Source organism: Prorops nasuta, unplaced genomic scaffold (assembly GCF_024137725.1).
Source record: "Prorops nasuta isolate Cenicafe-Biocafe unplaced genomic scaffold, Cenicafe_Pnas_1.2 PNAS00016, whole genome shotgun sequence".
NCBI lineage: Eukaryota > Metazoa > Arthropoda > Insecta > Hymenoptera > Bethylidae > Prorops > Prorops nasuta.
In genome coordinates this window covers 5,467,864-5,490,527 of record NW_027116813.1, presented here as the reverse complement: position 1 = coordinate 5,490,527, position 22,664 = coordinate 5,467,864, and the positions used below count along the sequence as shown (strand labels likewise).

At 35.5% G+C, this 22,664-nt stretch overlaps 2 protein-coding genes across 2 annotated transcripts; both read right to left on the bottom strand.

Annotated features, from left to right (window-relative positions):
- Window positions 1-1,462: 1,462 nt before the first annotated feature.
- LOC136779323 (uncharacterized) lies at window positions 1,463-3,843 on the bottom strand. The gene is made up of 4 exons (XM_066736858.1): window positions 3,807-3,843; window positions 3,646-3,733; window positions 2,033-3,449; window positions 1,463-1,981 (listed from the first exon to the last, which is right to left on the bottom strand). Exons 1-4 carry the CDS (start codon window positions 3,841-3,843, stop codon window positions 1,463-1,465), a joined length of 2,061 nt encoding a protein of 686 aa, XP_066592955.1.
- Window positions 3,844-15,656: 11,813 nt separating this feature from the next.
- LOC136779322 (general transcription factor II-I repeat domain-containing protein 2B-like) lies at window positions 15,657-18,700 on the bottom strand. Its single transcript, XM_066736856.1, has 8 exons — window positions 18,632-18,700; window positions 17,982-18,092; window positions 17,599-17,909; window positions 16,272-17,514; window positions 16,148-16,201; window positions 15,887-15,997; window positions 15,794-15,815; window positions 15,657-15,730 (listed from the first exon to the last, which is right to left on the bottom strand). Exons 1-8 carry the CDS (start codon window positions 18,698-18,700, stop codon window positions 15,657-15,659), a joined length of 1,995 nt encoding a protein of 664 aa, XP_066592953.1.
- Between the last annotated feature and the right edge of the window lie 3,964 nt (window positions 18,701-22,664).

The following is a 22,664-nucleotide window of genomic DNA, read 5'->3' as shown; positions in this document are numbered from 1 at the left end:
TCCCCAGGCAAACCGCACCGAAAGGGTGAATAGAAGCCTGAAGATGATGATCAAGGCCTTTCTCGATTCTGATCATCGAGAGTGGGATCAGCATTTGGATGCATTTAGATTTGCATTTAATACTGCCTACTATGGTTCACTGCAAGCTACACCTGCATTCGCTAATCTGGGTAGAGAACCAGAATCGGCAAGGTCGACGCGACGTGAATTAGAAGGCGATTCCGAAATCATGCAGCAACCGACAGAAAAGTGGTTGGCACGCATGAAACGCTTGGAAACACTCAGAACAGTTTTCAAGGATGCTCTCGAAGAAGCGCACGAACGGCAGGCAAGACCGTATAATCTACGTCGTCGTGAAAAGCACTATGAGGTTGGCGAGTTAGTCTTAGTGCGCAACCGACAGCTATCGAATGCCGCAAAACACATATCGGCTGCACTGAACAAACCATTCGGTAGACCGTTTATGATTGCGAAAAAGTTATCGGAGACAGTTGTAGAATTGTCTGATTTGGCAGGAAACGTTACTGGCAAAATGTCTACGGCAGACATCAAGCCATACAAGCCAAAGCTACCGCAACAGTAAACTCAGATTGAAGTGCATCACTGCACGCTTGGGCGTGGCAGCGAAAAACAAACTCGTGTTCGGGCGCTTTCGGTTTCGGGTCGAAACCTCCGTTAAGGAGGGGAATATGTAACGAAGTTCTCCGTTACTTATGCGAGATACCGAATAAAAAGTAAAAAAGCTTCCGGACAGTGGATATTATTAATCCCTACGTTACCGACTCGTGAGTTAGGCTCACGAGTGGATTATAGCTAACGTCAAGGATAGACCCCGTTGACAGGCAGAGGCCCGGATGAAAAGACCGGCGCTCCAGTAAACGATATCCAGGTTACCCTGAGAAGTAAGGCAGGGCCATGCCAAACAACCTAGGCAACCTGAGATAAGGAGAAACGGCCTCGGGGAGACCTAAAGAAATGACCGTGTCTATAAGTCCCCACGAGGAGGGGAGGTAGAACATCGAGTCTGGCTTGAACGCTGGTTACGCGCTTCAAGCAGGCTGCGCGAATGTCGTGCACAGACTGCCATAGCAGGCAGCCGGAACGCGACCATGGGACTGTGCTGATGTGTCCATGCGTGCTGGTGAGCGCGTTACGCGGCACTCAGGGAGCCATGGGTCCGTTCGCGTACGTGAGGTGTGTGCTATAGGCCAGCCTTTTTTTTTTTTTTTTTTTTTTTTTATGTCTGACTGGGTTCGGGAGGGAGACTCCCATTTGCCCACGTTGGTATCACTGGATTGTGCTATATTATGTACTTTATTTCAATTGGGTGAGTTTTCATATTGTAGGCGTATGTATATGTTATATGGGTCAAAGGAGGGATTCCTGATAATGCGCTTAGGAGGTCCAGGAGAAACCATCGATTTAAATTTAATCAGTACCGATTGGTGTACTATCTGGAGTATTAAATCCAGGCTGTTGTGTCATTCACGTATTTTACCATAGCTTTAAGTACATCATGATCCGTAGAAAAGCTAAGGTGTTGAGCATTTGGGAAACTATGCTTCTTTATGATATTTTTTCTTTTTAGCGAATCTAACAGTTTATTCCTTTGTTCCTTCCATTTACAACACCACCAGAAGAATTGGTTGATATCTTGTCTGCTGGTGCCATTACAGTCGCATATGGGCGATGCCGAAAGTTTAATTTTGTGCAGATGAGAGGAACAAGCGTTGTGGTTTGTCCTAATTCTAGATATGATACATATCTGCTTCCTACTTAAATCTGGAAAATTGTAAAACCAAGGATTTTTTCCATTGTTTATTTTTGCTTGTCTACTTGTTAATTTGTTGTTACTGTTTCGTATGAAACTGAAGTATTTATTAAATGAGGAGGAGTCTACGTTTAATTTTCCTCTGGTTTTTTGTATTTGTTCGTCGAATAAATATTTTAGTTTGTTATTTACATCTTCTATTTCTAAATACTTGGTATAGAAGTTTTTTGAGCTTAACGCTTGTTTAGCCAGTTAATCCGCTTTGAGATTTCCATCTATTCCTGATCTTGCAGGGCACCATACTATGCCTTCTCTTTTTGAGGATCTATTTAATCTACTTAGCAAGGATTTGATGTCTGTTAATATAGAGTTATTAACTTTCAAAAAGGTAGGTTTGTTAATTTGGTTAATTGCAAATTTGGAGTCGGTAATGATTAAGGAGGGTATTTCCAGATTTTTTGAAAGTTCGATGGCCTTAAGTATAGCATATAGTTCAGCATTTAAAGTGCTGTAGTGATTTGGCAGTCTACCTAAAATATTTTTTTTAGGATTCTGGCAAAAAACCGTGAAGCTAGCTATATGTGTCTTGGACGTTGCTCCGTCTGTGTAGATCATGCACGCGTTGGGGGCTTTTAGACATGTGTTGGTTATGTTTAAAGCGTAAGATTCAAATTTGTTATTATTTGTATTTTGAATTTGATTTTGTTGTTTTTTGGGTATACAACTTTGAAAGATGGTGTGAGTGTCGTTTTCAAAGCTATACGCCAGGACTGTCCAGTCGTAGTTATATGGGAGTGGTAGAGAGTGTGAATTGATGTAGAGATCTGAGTCATGTGAGAGGGTAGAGAGGTGCAATCTGTGTACGAGGGTGCTATGATTATTATAACTTAGCTTCTTAGAGTCTATTAGGGCTCTATAATTGTTTAGTTTGTTGAGGAGTGTGTTAGGCGCTATAGTTTTCATTCTGCAAATATAACAGTCCAGTAGGAAATTTATCTTAGTTTCAATCGGATAAAGCTTGTATATGTCTGTAACTATAGGGACAGGGGTAGAGGGCATTAGACGTAGGATAAGTCTGCTGAATTTCCTTATCTGTATTTCGAATCTTTTTATGAAAGATTTGTTACATAAGGTTATATTTGATAGGTTCCAATGTATAATAGATAGTATAGTGGCGTTGAGGTATCTGTGCATGATTATTGGGTGTGGACCCCATTTAATTTTTGAGAGATAGTGTAGGAAGTTGAAATTTTTGTTAATTTTATCAAGGGTATTTTTTAAATGTCTATTAAAGTTTAAGTCGAATGAGAGAGTGATTCCTAGGAAAGTAGCGAATTCGGAATTGGGTGGGTGGGCATCTATCATCTTTATATGGGTTGTCCCCGGTATAGTAAGCCTATTAAAAAGAACATATTTAGACTTGTCAGGGCACAATTCTAGGTCAATTGACGATAACCAATCGTGTAGATTCGTCAGCGTTCTATCGAGTTTCAGCTCCACGTTCGCAACATCATAGTCGTCGCAGAAAACAGCGATATCATCCGCGTATTGTAACACGGTTACATCTTGATGAATGTGGTGCAGTATATCGTGTAGATATAAGTTAAAAACAAAGGGCTCAGTACCGCTCCTTGGGGAACCCCTTTGTGGGCTGTATGGGAGCCAAGGTAAGTGAAACCTGTGTAGAAATTTAGGACTCTATTTCTAATCAGTTGATCGATAATTTTGACAATTTTGAGTGGGCATTGAAGATTTTTAAGTTTGTTTAATAGGATGTCAAGGTTGACATTATCGAACGCCCATTTTATATCCAAAAAGATTGCTCCCGTTCATCTACCCCTGATTCGCGCTGATTTTATGTGGGTAGTTAATACCCCGATGCTATCGCTTGCCGATTTGCCTTTTCTAAACCCTTACAGCGAAGGCGGTAGCTGAAGATCTCTTTCGGACCAATGTTGTAACCTGGCGAGCAGCATATGCTCGAATAGTTTAGACATAGATGAGGTTATCGTGATTGAACGATAGTCCCTTTTACCTGGTTTAGGTAAAAAAATAGTGTTTGCCACCGTCATTGTGTGGGGGTGATTGCAGATTCCATAATAATGTTATATACTGAAAGCAGTGCTAGTTTGGCTTTTGTGGGAAGATTTTTTAGGATTTGATTATTGATGAGATCTGGACCTGCCGATTTGCTTACTTTGATTTTGTCCAGGGCATGTTCTAATTCGTTAATGGTAAATGGTTGTGTTAGGTATTCGTTTGATTTAGGAAATGTGGGAAGATCTGGAGGAACTTGTTGATGTTGTTGAGTGTCATGTGTTTTCTGTAGATTTTGATGGTTCAGGGTTCTAGTCATACTGTTTGAGTGTGATGTTAGAGTTTTTATTTTGTTTTTAAGTAGTTCTAGGGTGTCAGTTTGTGGTGTTGTGGAGAGCTGGGTTTTGTTCATACCTGATTTAATGTTATTAAGGTTCCTCCATAAAGTTGCCAGAGGTGTGTCCATATTTAGATTGTTGCAGAAACTTCTAAAGTGTTCGCGCTTTTTGTTTCTAAGAGTCTTCATTGATGCTTCGTGTTGTTTGATGAAGTTGTAGAAGTTTGGAGCTGTTTTATCCTTTTTGTATAAATTGAAGGTGATGTTTCTTCTTTCAATTTCAATTTTACATTCTTTGTCGTACCATTCGGCATAATTTCTTTTAATGTATTTATATTCTGAAGTGTATCCTCCCGAGTTTTCAGTAGCTGTGATGAGCAATTTGTAAAAGCCATTATATGTAGTTTGCGGGTTTGGGGAAGAGGAGGGAACTTGAGAGTTAAGAAGATTTTCGCAGCATTGGTTGAAAACTTTCCAATCAATAAATTTAGTCACGAGTTTGTTTCTATTTTTCTGTGTAGATGTTGTGAGATTGTATTTTATTCTTATGATATAATGATCGCTGCCTTGAAAGCGCTCTGTAGAGTCCCAGCTACATGATGTGGTCTGGGAGGGATTGCAGAAAGTTAGGTCAGGGACGCTACGTTTATTTGGAGATAAACTGATCCTTGTCGTATTGCCATTATTCATTAGAGATATATCCGTATATTTTATGATATCTGAAATTATATTTCCCTCTCTATTATTCGTTGAACTACCCCAAATTGTATTTTGCGCGTTGAAATCCCCCATAATAAAGAAGGGGGAACCATTTGTGTAAGTTATTAAGTTTGTAAAGAGTTCTGTCCATTCTATCTTGTTTAGGTATATATTTGGTGGTCTGTAGCAGTTAAATATATAGAGGAGAGTTATTTTGTTTGTGTAGACCTTATTTGCTAGTAGTTCAAAATTCTTAGGAATATTGAAATTTGGTGTGAATTGAGAAGATAACAGGTGTTTTCCTATTAGCGTGACCAGGCCTCCTCCAGCTTTGTCCGTGGGCCTGTTAAGACTATAGAATTGGTAGCCAGTAGAACCTCGAAAGTCTTCCTTTTTTAGCCATGTTTCTTGGATGCAGAAGATATCTGGGTTCTCCGATTCTAGTATGTATTTTAAGTCGTGTAGGTTCTTTAAGAGACTTCTAATATTCCATTGGTATAACGTTATATTATTTCCTCTGTTGTTATTTGTTTAACTGTTATTTGGTTTCATATTTTAGTGGGGTAGTGGCTTAAGGAAGGTTTAAGGATATTTTGGAATTTGAACCAGGATTTGAGAATATTGAAGGACTTGCTAGCGGGGAGTAAGGTGTGGATGTCACTTTGTTTATATCTGATAAATATTAGGCGTGATCTTCAGGGGGATCCTGTGTTTCAACCAAATTTGTGTCCTGGTATTCTAGAGAAGATTTATTTTAAATAGAGTCGTTTTCTAAGATAGCGTTTGATGATAAGATTGTATGATGATTGTCTGTGTTCAGGTCGGGGTTATCGAAAATGATGTTAATATGGGTAGGTAGTGTATTATCGGAGGAATTTAATGTATCATATTGGTTGGTTATATTCTGTGGATTGTTGCTTGAAGGGGAGATCTGTTGGCTAAATCTGTAGAATGGAATAAAGTCACCTAGAGTTATATTATTGTTATGGTTTGGGTGTTGTGAGTCAATAATTTGGGGAATAGTGTTGGTCTTTCTATTTATCGCATCCGCGTAGCTTGTTGAGTATAACTTAGCTTTTGCTTTAGCTTTCCAATAGTCTAGGTTTTCTTTTGCCATAATGAGTTTGGTGTCTTTTTCCAACTTATGGAAAGAACAGGAGAAGTCAAAAGTCTGATGTGCTTCTTTACAGTGAAAACATGCCTTGGGTTCTGATTCACAAAAGTCGCTTTTGTGTTCTCCACAACATTTTATACATTTAATTTTTGTCTTACATAAATTGGTAGTATGACCGTATCTGAGGCAGTTATAGCATTTTCTTATCGGTTGTATGAAATGTTGTACGTGAAGCTTAACTCCATATAGTTTCACGAAGGATGGTAGATTGCTGTTTTTTCAGATGATTTTAACCGAAGGTGTTGGTTTGAAGAATGTCTGGTTGGTTATGGAGGTTCGAGATGGGTCATAAACTCTCCTTTTAAGTTTCTCTATTTTATATATAGGGTAATTTTCATAATCGTATATTAGATTTTCTTTAATTTCTTCTTCTGAAAATTCGATTGGGATATCCTTAATTATCCCAGTTTTAAGGATTTTATAAGAAGGAATAAATATATTCCAGTCGGTATAAATTGAGCTGTCTAGAGTAACAAATTTATTCGCGTTTATAGCTGTATCAAAAGTAATAAAAACTCGATCCTTGCCTCCGCTTTTTATTTCAGTAATACCGGATATATCAGCATTGAACAATATCTTGGCAATTTTTAGTTTATGGAAATTGCCCAAATTATTGTTATTTTGGTCCTTCATCTGCACGTTTACCGAAAAAGGCGCTGTATTTAAATTTGTATATAGGTGTTGTGGTGATATAGTGTTCGATTTTTGTTTCTTGTTTGAATTTCTTTCATTTATCTTATGTGGCATAGTGTCAAGTGTGGTTTAATTATCGTTTAAGTTTTCCGATATGGAAATTGTCCTTTTTAGGGGGTTTAAGTTATTATTATTTGCCATCCCTAACAGCACACTTGACTAAAAGTCGACTTTCAGTCGACTTTTCTTAGTCAGTCTCAAGTCAACTTGTAATTGTCGACTGTAAGCTGACTTGTCTTAGTCATCCTCCAGTCGACTTCAAATTGTCAACTATAAGTCAACCTATTGTAGTCAGTACAAAGGCATCAGCCAGTCAGATACAAATATATATAGTGTGTGTGTGAGCATGTAATATACCATTTGTGTTTGATTATGTCGATCTTCAGGTTAATTAAAAGCAACCACTGAATGCAACCTGTGCAGCCATTGCTTGATGCGGTAGTCGTTTATTGGATATCATCGCTGTTTGCAGAATTAAAAGACAATAATTACGGCAATTTACTGATATATTATTTTATCGAATAAAAAATATGGTATGTACTACTAATTATGTATATATTTTTTAATCTTATGAAGAATGCAGTCGCTTAAAATGTATTCCCGTTTTGTTTTTATATTTCCTACAAATAAGTTTTACATAAATTTATATAAAATAATCTCATTTCTGTGAACAGATTATTGCAGCTAAATCGAAAAAATAAGATATATATATATATATATATATTATCATATACATATACATAAAGTCAAATTAATATACATACGTACAGTAAATAATTGAGCTATATATTATAATCTGTTACAATAATTTTATATTATTTTTTAAAATGACAAAAGATTTTTCTGAATTGTCAAAACGACAAAGAAATAGACGAACATTAGCATTTTATAACAAAGAATTTAAAAGCAATACAAGTATACAAGGTACTAATATAAGCCAATTTCATTCATGTCCAGTTAACAATATTAACATAATTGATAATAGCCAGAACAATAGCATTAATGGTAATGGTTTAGAAAATAATAGTACTCTTGAACATATACTCAATGACAACATAAACAGCGATAGTCACAATGACAATGACAACAATTATAGAGAAAATACTAATCATGATAGGATCATTAACAGTGACAATGACAGGAATATTAACAGGGAGCTTTACAGCAATATAAATATAAACAGTGTCGATACTGAAACAAACTCAATTTCATTCAGAGAAGAATTACGTAAATGGGCTATTGAATTCAATATTCACCAAAATGCTATTACTTCTTTGCTGCATATTCTATCTCGCCAGGGTCATGATCTACCACTTGATGCTCGAACCATAATGAATACTCCAAAACCTAATTCATATATAGTCCAAAATATATCTCATGGTCAATATGTTCACTTCGGGCTATCAAATGCTTTAATAAATATTTTTAAAAAATTTAACTTAGTTATCTCTAATAATGTAATAAAAATAGATTTACATATTGATGGTATGACCATATCTAAAAGTCCTAAAAGGCATTTATGGCCTATTCTTGGACGCATATCAAATTTTGTAACACCGTTTGTGATAGGAATTTATCATGGTAGTAAAAAACCTTGTATTACAGAATTTCTTAGAGATTTAATTAATGAATTAATCACTTTGAATAGTTCAGGTTTTAATTATATGCATCAGCATTGGCAAATTAAAATATGCAATATAATTTGTGATTCCCCAGCAAAAGCCTATGTTACTTGCACCAAATCTCATAATGGATATTATGCTTGTGGAAAGTGTACAGTCACTGGTCTTAGAATAGGTCGACGAATGACTTTCCCAGATTTAAATTCACCTCTACGAACTGATCCAGATTTTTCTTCAAGAAGTCAGGTTGGGCATCACTTGGTAGATATTTCTTCTCCATTTGAACGTCTCTCAATTCCAATGATCACTAGTTTTCCAATTGATTACATGCACAATACATGTCTCGGTGTCATGAAACAGCTTTTGAGTTTGTGGCTAGAAAAACAACAAATATCAAGAATTGCAAAAATTTATATTAATAGATTGTATAATTCATTGAAAATGATTTCTAAATGCATACCTGTAGAATTTTCTAGAAAATATTTTGATCTTAATGAATATACTTCTTGGAAAGCAACACAATATCGCACTTTTCTTCTTTATTTGGGTCCTGTAGTTTTAGCAAATGTGTTGCCTAATGAAAAATACATTCATTTCAATAGTTTGAACTGTGCTATGAGAATACTCTGCAACAGTAAAGAATTTTATAAAAACAATGCATATAGTAATAGTTTATTAATTAATTTTGTTCAAAACATGTCTATTTTATATGGACCTCAAACGTTAACTTATAATATTCATAATTTAATACATATATCTGCAGATGCCAAAAGATTAGGTCCATTAGATTCATTTAGTGCGTTTCCTTTCGAAACTTACTTGTTTATTTTAAGAAAACTGTTACGAAAATTTGAAAAGCCACTTCAACAATTATATAATAGATTACATGAAATTTCGTTCATACATGCACAAAAAATTAGATTAAATTCTGTAGCGCCTAAAATGTTAAAACCTTTAAATATCAATAATTTACCATATGGCTGCGATCATGCTCATAGTGAAATTAAATTTTCAGCTTTCACTTTAACAACTAAAGCTTATAACAACTGCTGTTATATAGAAGTGAATGATACGACAAGTATTGTATGCATATCATATATTTGTTTCCAGCGTGGTAATCCTGTGATCATCGGTTCAAAATTTACAAACCTCACTAGGTTACCTAATTATCCTTGTGACTCGAGACTTTTCAATCTTTATGTCGCTTCCAATCTTTCTAATTTGCAAATATGGCCAATTTCATCCATCATTTCTAAAGGGGTACAATTAGATTATATTGATGGTACATATGTTGTTCTTCCACTGTTAAATGAATAGGTTTAATTTATTTTTTATATTAATTCTATCTGTCTATTTTATATTTATAAATAACTTTACAATTGACTTTATGTATATATGTATGCAGTATATAACTCACCCTCTTCTTCATAATTACATGTACGTAAATATATATTTTTTTATTTTCTTATACTATCACATTTATACTAAACGTTTGGTCTCTAGGTTTGGTATGTAATACTTGGAGATGGAATTTGTTCTGTGGTCCCTAATTCATGGGTATTTGCCACAGAAGAGCTTTATTGGTGGCCACCAAAACATATTAATTCCCGTCAGGCCATATCAAAGGCTTTGGAGCCCAACAGCGATTGGTGTCTTTTAAGCTATTCAAAGCTTCTTGGTCCTTTTGGTAAGATATTATAAAATTTATAGACCTCAATATTATCATATTTGTTTATTAATTATTAAATATATTTCAATTGAAAGTTTCCTTTCCTGAAGCGTTGGAGGTGGAAAAAAAAGTGTTTGGCTATCATCCGATGCTGATACAGACACAATCTGTGACCTTTTGGTTAATAAAAAGAAACGTAAAGCTGTTAAAGCATTGTGCTCACTGGAGGATAATTTATGTAAGAATTTAAATTGTATTTAAAATCTATATATTTTAATAAGCTTATATGTGCAAAATACTTTTGTATAGCTGATGGAGATGTTCCTGTAAAAAACATGAAAAAAAAATCCACTCCAAAAGCCTTACAAAGAAAAGGTAATTCAAATTAATAGTACCAGTAGCTTTTTAAATCAGTAATTAGAGTTCAATTACCTTAATATAAATAAAATACAAATGTAACTATAAACTTGAATATATAAATTAAAACATAATTCGTTAATAATTAAATACACACTTTTATTACCAATTGTATTGATTGTACATAGTATTCTATGCATGCAAGTAGAATGCTTAGAGGATCTACAGCAAATTTTCTAAATGCAGCTAGATTAATAAGGTAATTTAAAGCACTAACAAATCTCTTAATTATAATTATAGGATCTACAAAAACTAATAATACACAAAATGAGCAGCAAAACGATGGTAATTTATCACTTAAAATTGTTATAACAACATTGCTGAATTAAAAGTTACTTATACTTTGCACTTTTTAATTAGTTACTAAACTTGTTCCTCTTCCGCAATGCCCATTGCAGTTTAATGAAAAAGGTAAATAAAGGTATGTAATAGTTTATTCATAACTATAAAGAAGTAATAATTTTTTTTACCTCACAGCGCAAACCAGTACACAAGCTGTACTCTCTGTGGTGGAGCAGACGGGGCAAACTACAGATACAAGTTATCAAGAATTGGAAACAGGTATCTATATAATCTTTTAAAATAAATATATACATGAAATGGCATGTAGTATTACAGTACTTTTTTGCAATTTTTATTATACTTATAGGGTTATCGATTAAGTAATTTTTAATCTCTTTACAGAAAATTTGGTGCAAACTGTGGATCTTTTAATAGAACGGATAAATAATGAAGCTTCACCCAAACATTTTCACTGTAAGCAATTGTCATCCTTTTGATACTAAAACATATTGATTTGCCATTAGCACTTGATAATTACTTGATAATAATTTTTTCTTCAATTGCCTTGTAGACTCAACAGGAGAAGATTACGAAGATGACCCTGACACTGTTCCTGTTTTACGAAAGGAAAAAAGTAAGATATTTAATGAAAGTTGCTTCCGTAAGATTTATTAGTTCTTCGAGTTGTTATTATTCATGCATAAGTTTATATAACTTTATTGTAATTTTTGTTTATAGCATCATAAACTCATTTTTCTTTTTCTTTACAGAAAACTTAAAAGAACATGATGATTTTACAATTAATGGAATGGAACATCGAAATTGCTGCTGTAAGTATAATATATATTCTTGTTAATTTAAATTAATATTCCATAACTATACAGTATTTTATTACAGCTAAATGTAGACGTGAGGGAAATGAAAATTGGAAGAAACTCTTTAGGATGGTTTTTGAAATTAAAACCTTACTTCTGGAGAAACAAATCTCAGGAAGCTCTAACAGCTTTGAGAATTTTAGAGAATTAGGTCACCTATTACCGGTTCTACCTCTCTTAACCTTAGAGGAGTTTGAGAAATTTAATTCACTATTAGAAGAAAATACTGCAGCTAAACGTCAATTGGTAAGAAATTTTATATACCTATATGTATATTACATAAAAATGTATTGTGATGTAGTAAATACAATATAAATAGATTTTATTTATTTTATATTTACTATGCTATGAAGCATTCTGTTAACAAATATTTCAATTTAATTGAAATATTTTTAAAAATACAGGTGTTTCCATAATTTACATATCATTCAACTTATTACATTATCGTTTTAGACAAACATTTTTAAAAGGATGTATTCAATAACATTAATAGTCTCTTTGTTATGATGTATGCATGTCTAACATTTAATATTGAATTAACTCACCTTTTTATTTGAAGTCTTAAGCTCCTTTTAACCATTTATATTTTCCTCCTAAACCTTTGTAGGAAGATGTTATTTCCAAAAATGGTGGGTCTAATGACAAAATTGCTACAAAGAACGCCATGAAAAGTCTCATATCTAATCCATTGGGTATTTCCTTATCCTGGGCAGGCCATCAAAAGAGAATAAGCTTTAAAAAGACTATAATTTGTAAAATTATTAGTGGTAATTCCTCTTCCTTCATACATTTTCATCCACTCAAGCTAACCTTAATTAGAAAAGTCTGTTCTATACCTTGTGTATAGCAAAAGCAATTAATTCACAGATTTCAATTTATTGTACATCGTGCAGATTAGTTTAATAAATTTTTCTTTTTATAGATACTATAATAAAATGTGTAAAAGGCAGCACGATCAGTGGAATACACCAAATCATGCAGGAATGGTTACGACGATCCAGTGACCGTCATCGCTATGAGCAAGGATCATCAATGACAAATACCTAACAAAATTTGCTCTCAATATAAATTATTTTTATTATATTTAAAATTAAAAAAGTTTAAAAAATGTATAGATTAATTCTGATTTCAATATCATTTAGAAAAATTACATTATCAAACATTTTTGTATTCTCAGATTTAAGCATATGTCAAAATAAAACGCCTTTATATATATATATATATATATGTCTTAAATAATTTATTATGATTAGAAATTACTAATGTATATAAGCAATAAAAAACTGCACTAATTTCTGCCTAGAGAAAGTCGACTATATGGTGACCTCTAAAAGTCAACTATATGGTGACTTCTACAAGTCAACTTTAAAGTGGGAAATTGTCGACTATAAGTCAACTACGAATCGACTTTTAGTCTGTATAAAGCCCAATTTTAGTCAAAGAACAAGTCAATTATAGAAAGTCGACTTCTCATAAGTCAACTTATAATCGACTATAAGTCAACTTTGTGCTGTTAGGGATGTTATGACTGACACCACAGGCCAGTATTCACCAGTGTTAATAGGAAAGAAGGATACTCACAGTTATCTCGCACTATTGGAATAAAAACTTGAAGCTCACGGTTTTCCCGTACAGTTGGAGAAACTCTTGGATTACTTTCTTTAGCGCATCATAGGTGGTGGTAATGTAGAGAGGGAAAAAGAAAAGGTAAAGAGATCCGGATGAAAAGAGGTTGTATGTTATACACTTCCCAAACTAAAGCTGGTATAGCCTTCTAGTACTTTTCGAACCAAACCGCGCGATGGTCAAAATCCGAATCTATAGGCCAGCCTGCACGTACGTCACTACTGGATACCGGCCAATGCATAGTGCGTTGTGCAGGGGCGTAGTTAGCCCGTTGGAATGTGTGCCGGTGCCCTCCGTAATCCCATAGGCTTGCGCTATGGCTGGACGAGCCGCGAACATTGCCTCCGTGGTGGTTCGCTCCTGGCAAACTCTATGCTTGGCAATGATACCGCACGTTCCCGCACTCCTCACCACCACTTGTGTGTAGGTGGTGAGGGATAAATGTATGCCCTTCAGCAGATAGGTCTGCGAGGCTCGGACTTCCGCAAGGAACCCTCCCCTCTCTCCACGACCTATCATACTGAGCGACCCTGGCTACCGCTACCGTTCAAATGCATGGACGCAGGGCCGTATAAGATGCATAGAGAGAATGTGGTTGAAAGACTCCAATGATAACGTAGGGTTGTTGGCCACCCAACTGACCAACTGGCGCCCTGATACCGATAAATAAGGACGGGTGAAGGTAATGAGAAAACCCGTAGTGTGAGTGGCTCTTCACACGGACGGGAATAACGTTACATTACATATTCCTCAATCATAAAATGTATTAATTTTTTATAATAATTTTCCTTACATTGTTTGGATCATTATTGACATATAAATGAGTTATCCTAGGCTAGCAATTATATAAGACATAACAAATTCGTTTAATTTATAAGTATTACATTTTTCACTTTGGTTAATTCTAAGCGGCATACGAAAGCACTTTAAGTGTACCTCACGAAAATGAATAGTTTCATGAATAGTTGATAAATTTGTACACTTGAAGACTCCAAATATGATGACGGGAATCCAACATCAAAGAAATCGTTGATTTTAGTAAATTTGTTTATTACTAGATAAATTGAATCATTGTGAAGAATGATATTTCGAACCAAGCAAACACTTCCATCCTTCAAAGAACAACAATTATTTCTTTTTTCTAAACTCAAACAGTAATCTGACGTCTCCATTTTTTTGTACTGACTGCACTTCATAAAATACTGTGGTACGAAACCAGATTCATGCTTATGAAAAATTTTTACTTCACCCATATTTGAAACTGCTGTTTTGATAAACTTTTTTTTCTCAAATCAACGGTTAACAATTTGTTGAAGAGGATCTTTAGGTTTTCTGACATGATTTCTAAAATATCTCATGTTATTTTCGAATTCAAAAGCAGAATAATTATCTAAATTACCAAATCGCCTTGAATTTTCAACGATATGGAGTAAACCGTGTACATTAAACGAAACGAATGATGTCACATAAATGCCTGTACAAAGCTCTACAAATGCCTTTAAAGCATGATCTGCGAAATTGAAATCAGTTTCATACGGCGAATATTTTTTTGACAAACAACGAATCGCAACATGAAGTAATAAATAGTGTTCATAACCTTCATTTTTGACGATGCCTATGAATACCACAGAACCTACGTACTTTAGCATTTGACGAAGAACCGTCCCTTTGTATTTATGGAACTCCGAAATGGTACTTGGAGATCGTGAGAATTCAGTTGGACAATATTCTGATATTTCATTTATCCTAGCGTTAGCTATTTCAATATTTCGCATGCTTAATTTTACTTCTTTACTATACTTTCCTACACTGTGGGAAATTGATTTGTCGACCTTTCGGCTAACGTCACTCCATACTTTTCTGAATTATACCACACTATAATAAAACTCATTTAAGTTGGTATCTGTAATTGAGAGTATAGAAAAATGAAAATAATATACATATACATTTTAGTACTCATGTACATATAGTCTACTCGACATTAGTTCATAAAATAGTAAATGTCAAATAAGATAAAATTCATGAAATGTGAAGTATCAGTTGTTTGTAACACAATAGAATGGATTATAATAAAAGTAATTAAATCAGTATTTTCCAAATTTATGTAATTCCTTAAAGTGTGAAAATATTCTGTTTGTCTACAAATAAATCCTTCATTTGTAAATGAGTGCATGCAAGTTATTTAATCAACAGTTTGAAGCAGCTGAAGTAAAGGGACTAATGTGTAGCAGAAAGAAGAATAGTTATCAGATGAGTATTCCAAACCACAAAAGGAAAACTGACTGGGATATTATTCTTTGTTAAAATGTTTGTAATTATTTCTGTTACAGGAATCATTCATCAAGACACATTTAATAATTGCTATTATTTATTGCACATCTTTAATGGAACATATAGGACAGGGCTCGGAACTGCTTGCAACTTTCGGCTGATTTCCAAGCTCTATCCCCTCCACTAAGTCACGTGGGCTCGCAGTCGCTGGTCGTAGCTGGGCGCGTAAAACATAGCCAGGGGCGGCACACGCAATTCTGGAACAAATAAAATACATGGGACCAAATTACTGTTTATCAGCAATAGTATAAAAAACTTACCATTTATTGGCTCAACGTTATTCTAAATATAGTATTACCAAATAATAAGTCGAAAGTGTGTTACACTAATGTAATTAGTTGATTTTAATAAACATTAAATTTATTTGATCTATAAAAGAATAGTGCTATGGCCCTGCGTGTTGAATTTATAACTATTAAAAGTACGCAAATTGCAGTATTATTTTCCCTATTGTAGTTCTGCTGCTAAAAATAAAAATGCGTACGAATACAATACTATTTTCCATTCCTTTCGCACGAAAGTTATACCTGTAATTATATACTTATATATATGCTGTAATGTTGTAGACTGTTTCAAGGATCAAATGACAGATTCTTAATAGATTTCCACCTCACCCAGGAGGTACTATTAATGATGCATTTTTTTTGTAAGTGGTATCCCCAATAGATCTAATTCACTGTAATTGACAACAAGAGAAGTTAAAACTTAATTTGGTTTATATGTTGTGACTGGAGGAACTAACGAAGAAGTATCTATTTCGATGTTAGTTAAATATGTTCTCATAAGAGCAGTCAAAATGGAATCATTCATGGAAGACCGTAAATCATTCTTGATTTGTTTCATTTTATAAAACAAACATTCACACAAATAGGTGGATCCAAACATAGAAAATATCCTGAGCTCAAAACTTGTTAGAAAAGGATATTTGTCTTTTGGTAAGGTTTTAAAATTTTCTAATGAGTTCTGAAATTTATTTTTTAAATAATGCAAAGAAATATCATTTTGTAAGTCGCAAAGTTCTTCCCGTAAGGTTACATTTTGCCCTTCAATAGGTACAATGAAGACATTTTCATATAAAATTAAATCCTTCCTAAGAGCTTGCAAATCTTTAAAATGAGTAGTGAATTCTTCAATAATCGATTGAAGGATATAGAAGTGTTTCTTAAAGTCGCAAGTATTTGGAGCAGATTCTTCCAGTAAATATTTACATGCGGGAAAGTGATAAAAGCTATTATGTATTAAATCATGCATAAGCATATTTAATTTTGCTATGAAGGAATCGATATGACTGACTAATTGAGAAATAGATTGTTTTGATGTTTGCAATTTATAATTCAAAGTGTTAAGATGATTTGTTATATCTGTTATTAATGCTAGCTCACAAAGGGAATCTATATCTTCTAAGAATGATTTGAACTCATTATACATTGCTGATGTCATTGCTATACTATGCAAGAACATCATTATTTCATTCTTTAAAGCGAAAAACCTTCCTAAACATTGCCCTGCACTAAGCCAACGAACATCAGAATATAAAGGTATATCCTTATAGAGTGAATCATGCTCAGCTAAAAATAATTTAAATTGACGATGAGTTAATGATCTATTTCCTCCTTTAATGAAATTTATAATTTTTGTGATCATTTTCATTGCAGCAGTAATCTTTATTGCTTTGCCACATAATGCTTCTTGATGAATAATGCAATGGATTAAAGGAACTTTTATATTTCTTTGAAATAGCTGCCCAGCAAATCCTATTCTAGTTCCTACCATAGACGGTGCACCATCCGTAACGATGCATGAACACTTGGAAAAATTAATATTAAATTTTTCAAAAGTGTTTTCTACCACGCTAAAAATATCTGCGCCTGTCGTTGTACCATGTAACGGGAAGAAATCTAATAACTCTTCAGTATAAGAAAAGTCATCTTGTACAATGCGCACAAACATACTTAATTGACTGACATGACGGTTGTCAGTACTTTCGTCGAGGCACAATGAAAAATATACACACGACTGTAGCAGAGATTTCAATTTTTCTTCAATAGAACCAGCTATTACTTACACTCTGGAAGCAAGCGTTTTATCGCTCAATGGAATTTGAAGAATATCATCAACCGTCAAAGATCCTCCAAATGCATTTACTGCTTTAAGAAGACACGATTTAATAAATTCGCCATCAACAAAAGGCTTACCACATTGAGCAATTAGCAAAGAAATATCGTAGGAAGCTTTACGAGCAAATGAGGATGTTTGGGCAGCAATATCCAAATTTGGAGGTTCATCAGAATATTGTTTAAGAAATAATTTCAATTCTTCTATTAAATTTCGTCTTTCATCATCTTTATAAATTGAATGATTATATTTCGACATGTGCTTTGAAAAAGAATGTTTTTCTATAGTAAATTTAGAAACTATGGATGGCTCATAATGGCAAATCAGACATACCGTTTTGTTGGATATATAAACGAAGAATTTGTCTTCCCAGCAACTGTTGAAACGCTGATTGTTCGAGATTGGGAGGAGCAGAAAATGTTGCGAAGTAGATTCCGCATTTCTCTGTTATATCTCCCATCTCTATTGCGCTCACAATAGACGGCTAGACCGACAGCGTCTAGCCGCTCTATCTGTCTCTCTCTCCGCGGCGCGCTTGCGCGTCTTCTGGCCCTGGCGCGTCGCGGCCGCGAAGCGACACTACTTGCGCGCTTGGCCACTAGGTGGCCAGCGCCCGCGGCAGCTCTCTCGCTGGCAAGATTAGTGTCGCGTAATTATATAGATGGGTCCTTGATAACGACCCATCGCACCTCAGCCTTGCTCGACCGCTGCTTTTGACAGCAGCAACAGCAGCATCTTTTGACGCCTCCACGGCTTTTTTTGACGCCTCCACGGCAGCGCCTCCACCAGGCCATTCAAGAGCGCCTCCACCGGCGAACTCATTGGGTACCATACTTTGGTAAGTATCACCCAACCACCCACCGCCTACCAAGAGGGGACTACCCCTCTGCGGCAATATCCTCCCTCCTAAGGGAAATTTCTCCGGGGACTGCCCGGGAGAAGTTAACCCTCTCCTTCCCCTCCACACTGCCTCCGAGGACTACCTCGGACCCAGTGTTCCGACTCTCAAGTCCAGGGCTCTCGATAGAGTCGGGTAGCGGGAGGGGTAGCATTCCCCTAGGGGTTGGGGTGGCTCGGAGCCACTATAGCTCTAGGAGAAGTAGGCCGAGGGGTAAGGGGACTTCCCCTTCCCTAAAACCACTTCTCCTATTTCGCTTCCTCCCGTGGCTGGGGATTTTACTGGGGAATACTCCAGGGAAAATTGCCCAGTCCGGGAGCTTCTAAGTCCGCGTTCCTTTCTGGGGAATTCTGTTTTCGGGGGTTCTAGGGAATTTTCGTAGACCGAAATTCCCTAGAAGTTGACGAGAGCAAATTCCCTAGAAAGTCGATCATCAGTCTAGCGGTTGTTTTGTAAATATTGTAAAATTTTGTACATTTTATTTATTTAAATAAAAACTCCTTTTGCCTCTTATCTTTGGCTTTGAATATTTTATTCTAGAACAAGACCTTCCCTTCTGACCACAGGTTCGGAGCCAACTTGGGACATTGTTTCGCACACTGATTATATTTTTGATTTCAACTCATTTTATCACTCTAACTGTCAATAAATTAGAGAATTCACAACACAAAACCAGCAAAATCAAGGAAGAAATCGATATCACTTCCTTCAAAAGAAATCAAATTTTGATGAACAAAAGAAAGAAGAGAAGATTTATTTCGACCTCTAAATTACAAAATCGCACAACCGGAGACCTAATCGACTAATCCGTTCTAATGACCGTTTATTGTGACACTTTAAACGGCAATAATCATCTATCGAATAACTGCTGATATTTGGCAATGTCAATATGTGCGAGACAGTGCCCAAGTAGGCTCCAGCCCTGTGGTCAGAAGGGAAGGTTATATCTGAGAATAAATTTCGAAGACAAATGTAGGAGGTAAAAGAGTCTTCATTCAAATAAATAAAATGTACAAATATATTTACAAAGAAGCGCTAGACTAAAATGATAGACTTCCTAGTGAATTTGTTGTCGTCAAATTCTAGGGAATTTCGGTAATCGAAGATTCCCAAGAACCCCAAAGACTAGAATTCCCCAGGAAGGAACGCGGACTTATCAACTCCCGGACTGGGCAATTTTCCCTGGAGTATTCCCCAGTAAAATCCCCAGCCACGGGAGTAAGCGAAATAGGAGAGGTGGATTTAGGGAAGGGGAAGTCCCCTTACCCCTCAGCCCCCTTCTCACAGAGCTATGGTGGCTCCGAGCCACCCCAACCCCTAGGGTGAATCTACCCCTCCCACTACCCGACTCGTCGAGAGCCCTGGATTTGAGGGTCGGAACACTGGGTCCGAGGTAGTCCTCGGAGGCAGTGTGGAGGGGAAGGAGAGGGTTGGACTTCTCCCGGGCAGTCCTCGGAGAAATTTCCCTTAGGAGGGAGGAAATGCCGCAGAGGGGTAGTCCCCTCTTGGTAGGCAGTGGGTGGTGGGTGATACTTACCAAAGTAGTCGACCCGTAGAGTTCGCCGGTGGAGGCGTCAAAAAATGCCGTGGAGGCGGTGGTGCCGAAAGGCTCAAAAAGGTGCTGCTGTTGCTGCGGGTAAGGCAGCGGTCGAGCAAGGCTGAGGTGCGATGGGTCCTTATCAAGGACCCATCTATATAATTACGCGACACTAATCTTGCCAGCGAGAGAGCTGCCGCGGGCGCTGGCCACCTAGTGGCCAAGCGCGCAAGTAGTGTCGCTTCGCGGCCGCGACGCGCCAGGGCCAGAAGACGCGCAAGCGCGCCGCGGAGAGAGAGACAGATAGAGCGGCTAGACGCTGTCGGTCTAGCCGTCTATTGTGAGCGCAATAGAGATGGGAGATATAACAGAGAAATGCGGAATCTACTTCGCAACATTTTCTGCTCCTCCTAATCTCGAACACAATAATATTGTTGTTATACTGAAAAAGTTCGTTGGGAGACTGAAAATGATACTAAAATATTTAAATCTTCTAGTCAACCTCCTGAGTATAATAACAACACAGGGTGATCGTTACAAAAGATACCAGTTGATTATTTCGAAATCCAATAATTTTTCAAAAAATGTTTCATACAAAAGTTTTATGGTTCAAAAGGGGACATAAAATGTTACCATTAGTTTGATTTTCAAATTGTGTTTAAAAAACATATGATTGAATTTTTTAAATAACCTACTATTTTTTATTGCATATTCTTTTAGCTTATCTCAAGAGTTTTTCAAAACACTATATGAAAGTAACATTCCTTATAGCAGTTCACTAGATATATCAAATTAAAATTACATGTAGGTGTGAATTTGCTTAAAGTAGTGTGCGTACAGTTGTACACATTCTCATAAAATCGCGTATTATTTATCATTAAAAACTTGCGAAAGTTTCAAAATTTCTTATAGAACAAAAAATATGCATTCTCCTTGTGAATTAGCTTTAATAACAATAGCTTAACGAATCACCTTCATAATGTCAATTTATTAATTGCAAACGTCAAAACAGTCTACTTCTCAATTGATCAGACGTATTAATTCCTTCGGTGCAAATTTTAATGTATGTTTAGGCATGATTTAGTATTTAATATTATTCCTCACATTGCCGTCTGTAAATATTTACTTCAAGAATCTGCTCCAAATACTTGCAACTTTAAGAAGCAATTCTATGTCTTTTCAGAAATTTTAGGCGCAAAATTTTTTCTGTTTAAATCTACCTATTTGCGTGAATATGTTCACTTTCGAAACTGAAACAAATTAAAAATGATTTACGATTTTCCATGAATGAATCCACTTTGGCTACTCTCAAGAGAACATATTTGACTAACACAACGAGATAGATACTTCTTTGATAATTCCTCCAATCACAACATATAAACCAAATTAATTTTTAATTTCTCGTGTTGTTAATTACAGTGGATATAACCTACTGGGGATACTACTTAAAAAAGATGCATCATTAAAAGTACCTCCTGGGTGATGTGGAAATCTATTAAGAATCTGTCATTTGATTATTGAAACTGTCTATATCATTAAAGTAGATAGGTATACAGGGTCTTTTCCTAACAGCGGAGCATAGGAGATTCGTGTTAGTTGACTATAGCACTCGGAATGATGGAATCTGAGAGCGCTGATTCGTCAATATTGCGTAGTACCAACATATAATAGGCCGTTACCAATACTTGGATACAAAAAATGAGATTCATCCGCCATATTGGTATGGAGAAATGTTTACATGCTGATCGTAGCAGAAAGAGGTGAAAAATGGAAAAATGTCAAATGTTGTCGTTACTAAAGTAAAAATTGAATGCTTTGAATGAAAATGAAGATTATTCGTACTTTCCATTCATTATTTTCAATTTTTACTTTAGGAACCTTACCATTTGACATTTCTCCATTTTACACCTCTTTCTGCTAGGATTAGCATGTAAACATTTCTCCATACCAATATGGCGGATGAATCTCATTTTTTGTATCCAACTATTGGTAACGGCTTATTATCTGTTGGTACTACGTAATATTGACCAATCAGCGCTCTCAGATTCCATCATTCCGAGTGCTATAGTCAACTAACACGAATCTCCTATGCTCCGCTATTAGGAAAAGACCCTGTATAAGTACAGGTATATCTTTCATGTAAAAAAAATGGTAAATATTATTGTATTTGAACGCATATTTATTTTTAGCAGCAGAACTACAATATGGAAAATAATACTGCAAATTGTGTGTGCGTAATTTTAATAGTTACAAATTCAATACATAGAGCCATAGCACTATTCTTTTATAGATCGAATAAATTTAATGTTTATTAGAATCAAATAATTACATTAATGCAACACTTTCGACTAATATTATTTTGTAATAGTATATTTAAAATGACGTTAAGCCTACAAATTGTACATAATTTATACTAATGTAACATTTTTATTCATATGGATTTTTTTCAGCATAAACAATAATACTATTGCTGATAAACATTAATTTGGTGCCACGTGTTTTATCTGAATCATAATAATTACGTGCGCCGCACCTGGCTTAGGTTTGCGCGCGCAGCTAAGACCTGCGACTGCGAGCCCAC

What these genes read in the sequence shown, in the direction of transcription:
- LOC136779322 (XM_066736856.1), bottom strand. Translation starts at nt 18,700, where the DNA reads ATGCTACCCCTCCCGCTACCCGACTCTATCGAGAGCCCTGGACTTGAG. An exon ending in AAATAGATACTTCTTCGTTA is followed by an intron (nt 16,202 to 16,271) that starts GTTCCTCCAGTC and finishes ACAGTGAATTAG; the next exon opens with ATCTATTGGGGATACCACTT. An exon ending in TCATTAATAGTACCTCCTGG is followed by an intron (nt 15,998 to 16,147) that starts GTGAGGTGGAAA and finishes TTTTATTTTTAG; the next exon opens with CAGCAGAACTACAATAGGGA.
- LOC136779323 (XM_066736858.1), bottom strand. Translation starts at nt 3,843, where the DNA reads ATGACGGTGGCAAACACTATTTTTTTACCTAAACCAG. An exon ending in CGGCAAGCGATAGCATCGGG is followed by an intron (nt 3,450 to 3,645) that starts GTATTAACTACC and finishes ATTTCTACACAG; the next exon opens with GTTTCACTTACCTTGGCTCC. An exon ending in GAATAGATGGAAATCTCAAA is followed by an intron (nt 1,982 to 2,032) that starts GCGGATTAACTG and finishes TTCTATACCAAG; the next exon opens with TATTTAGAAATAGAAGATGT.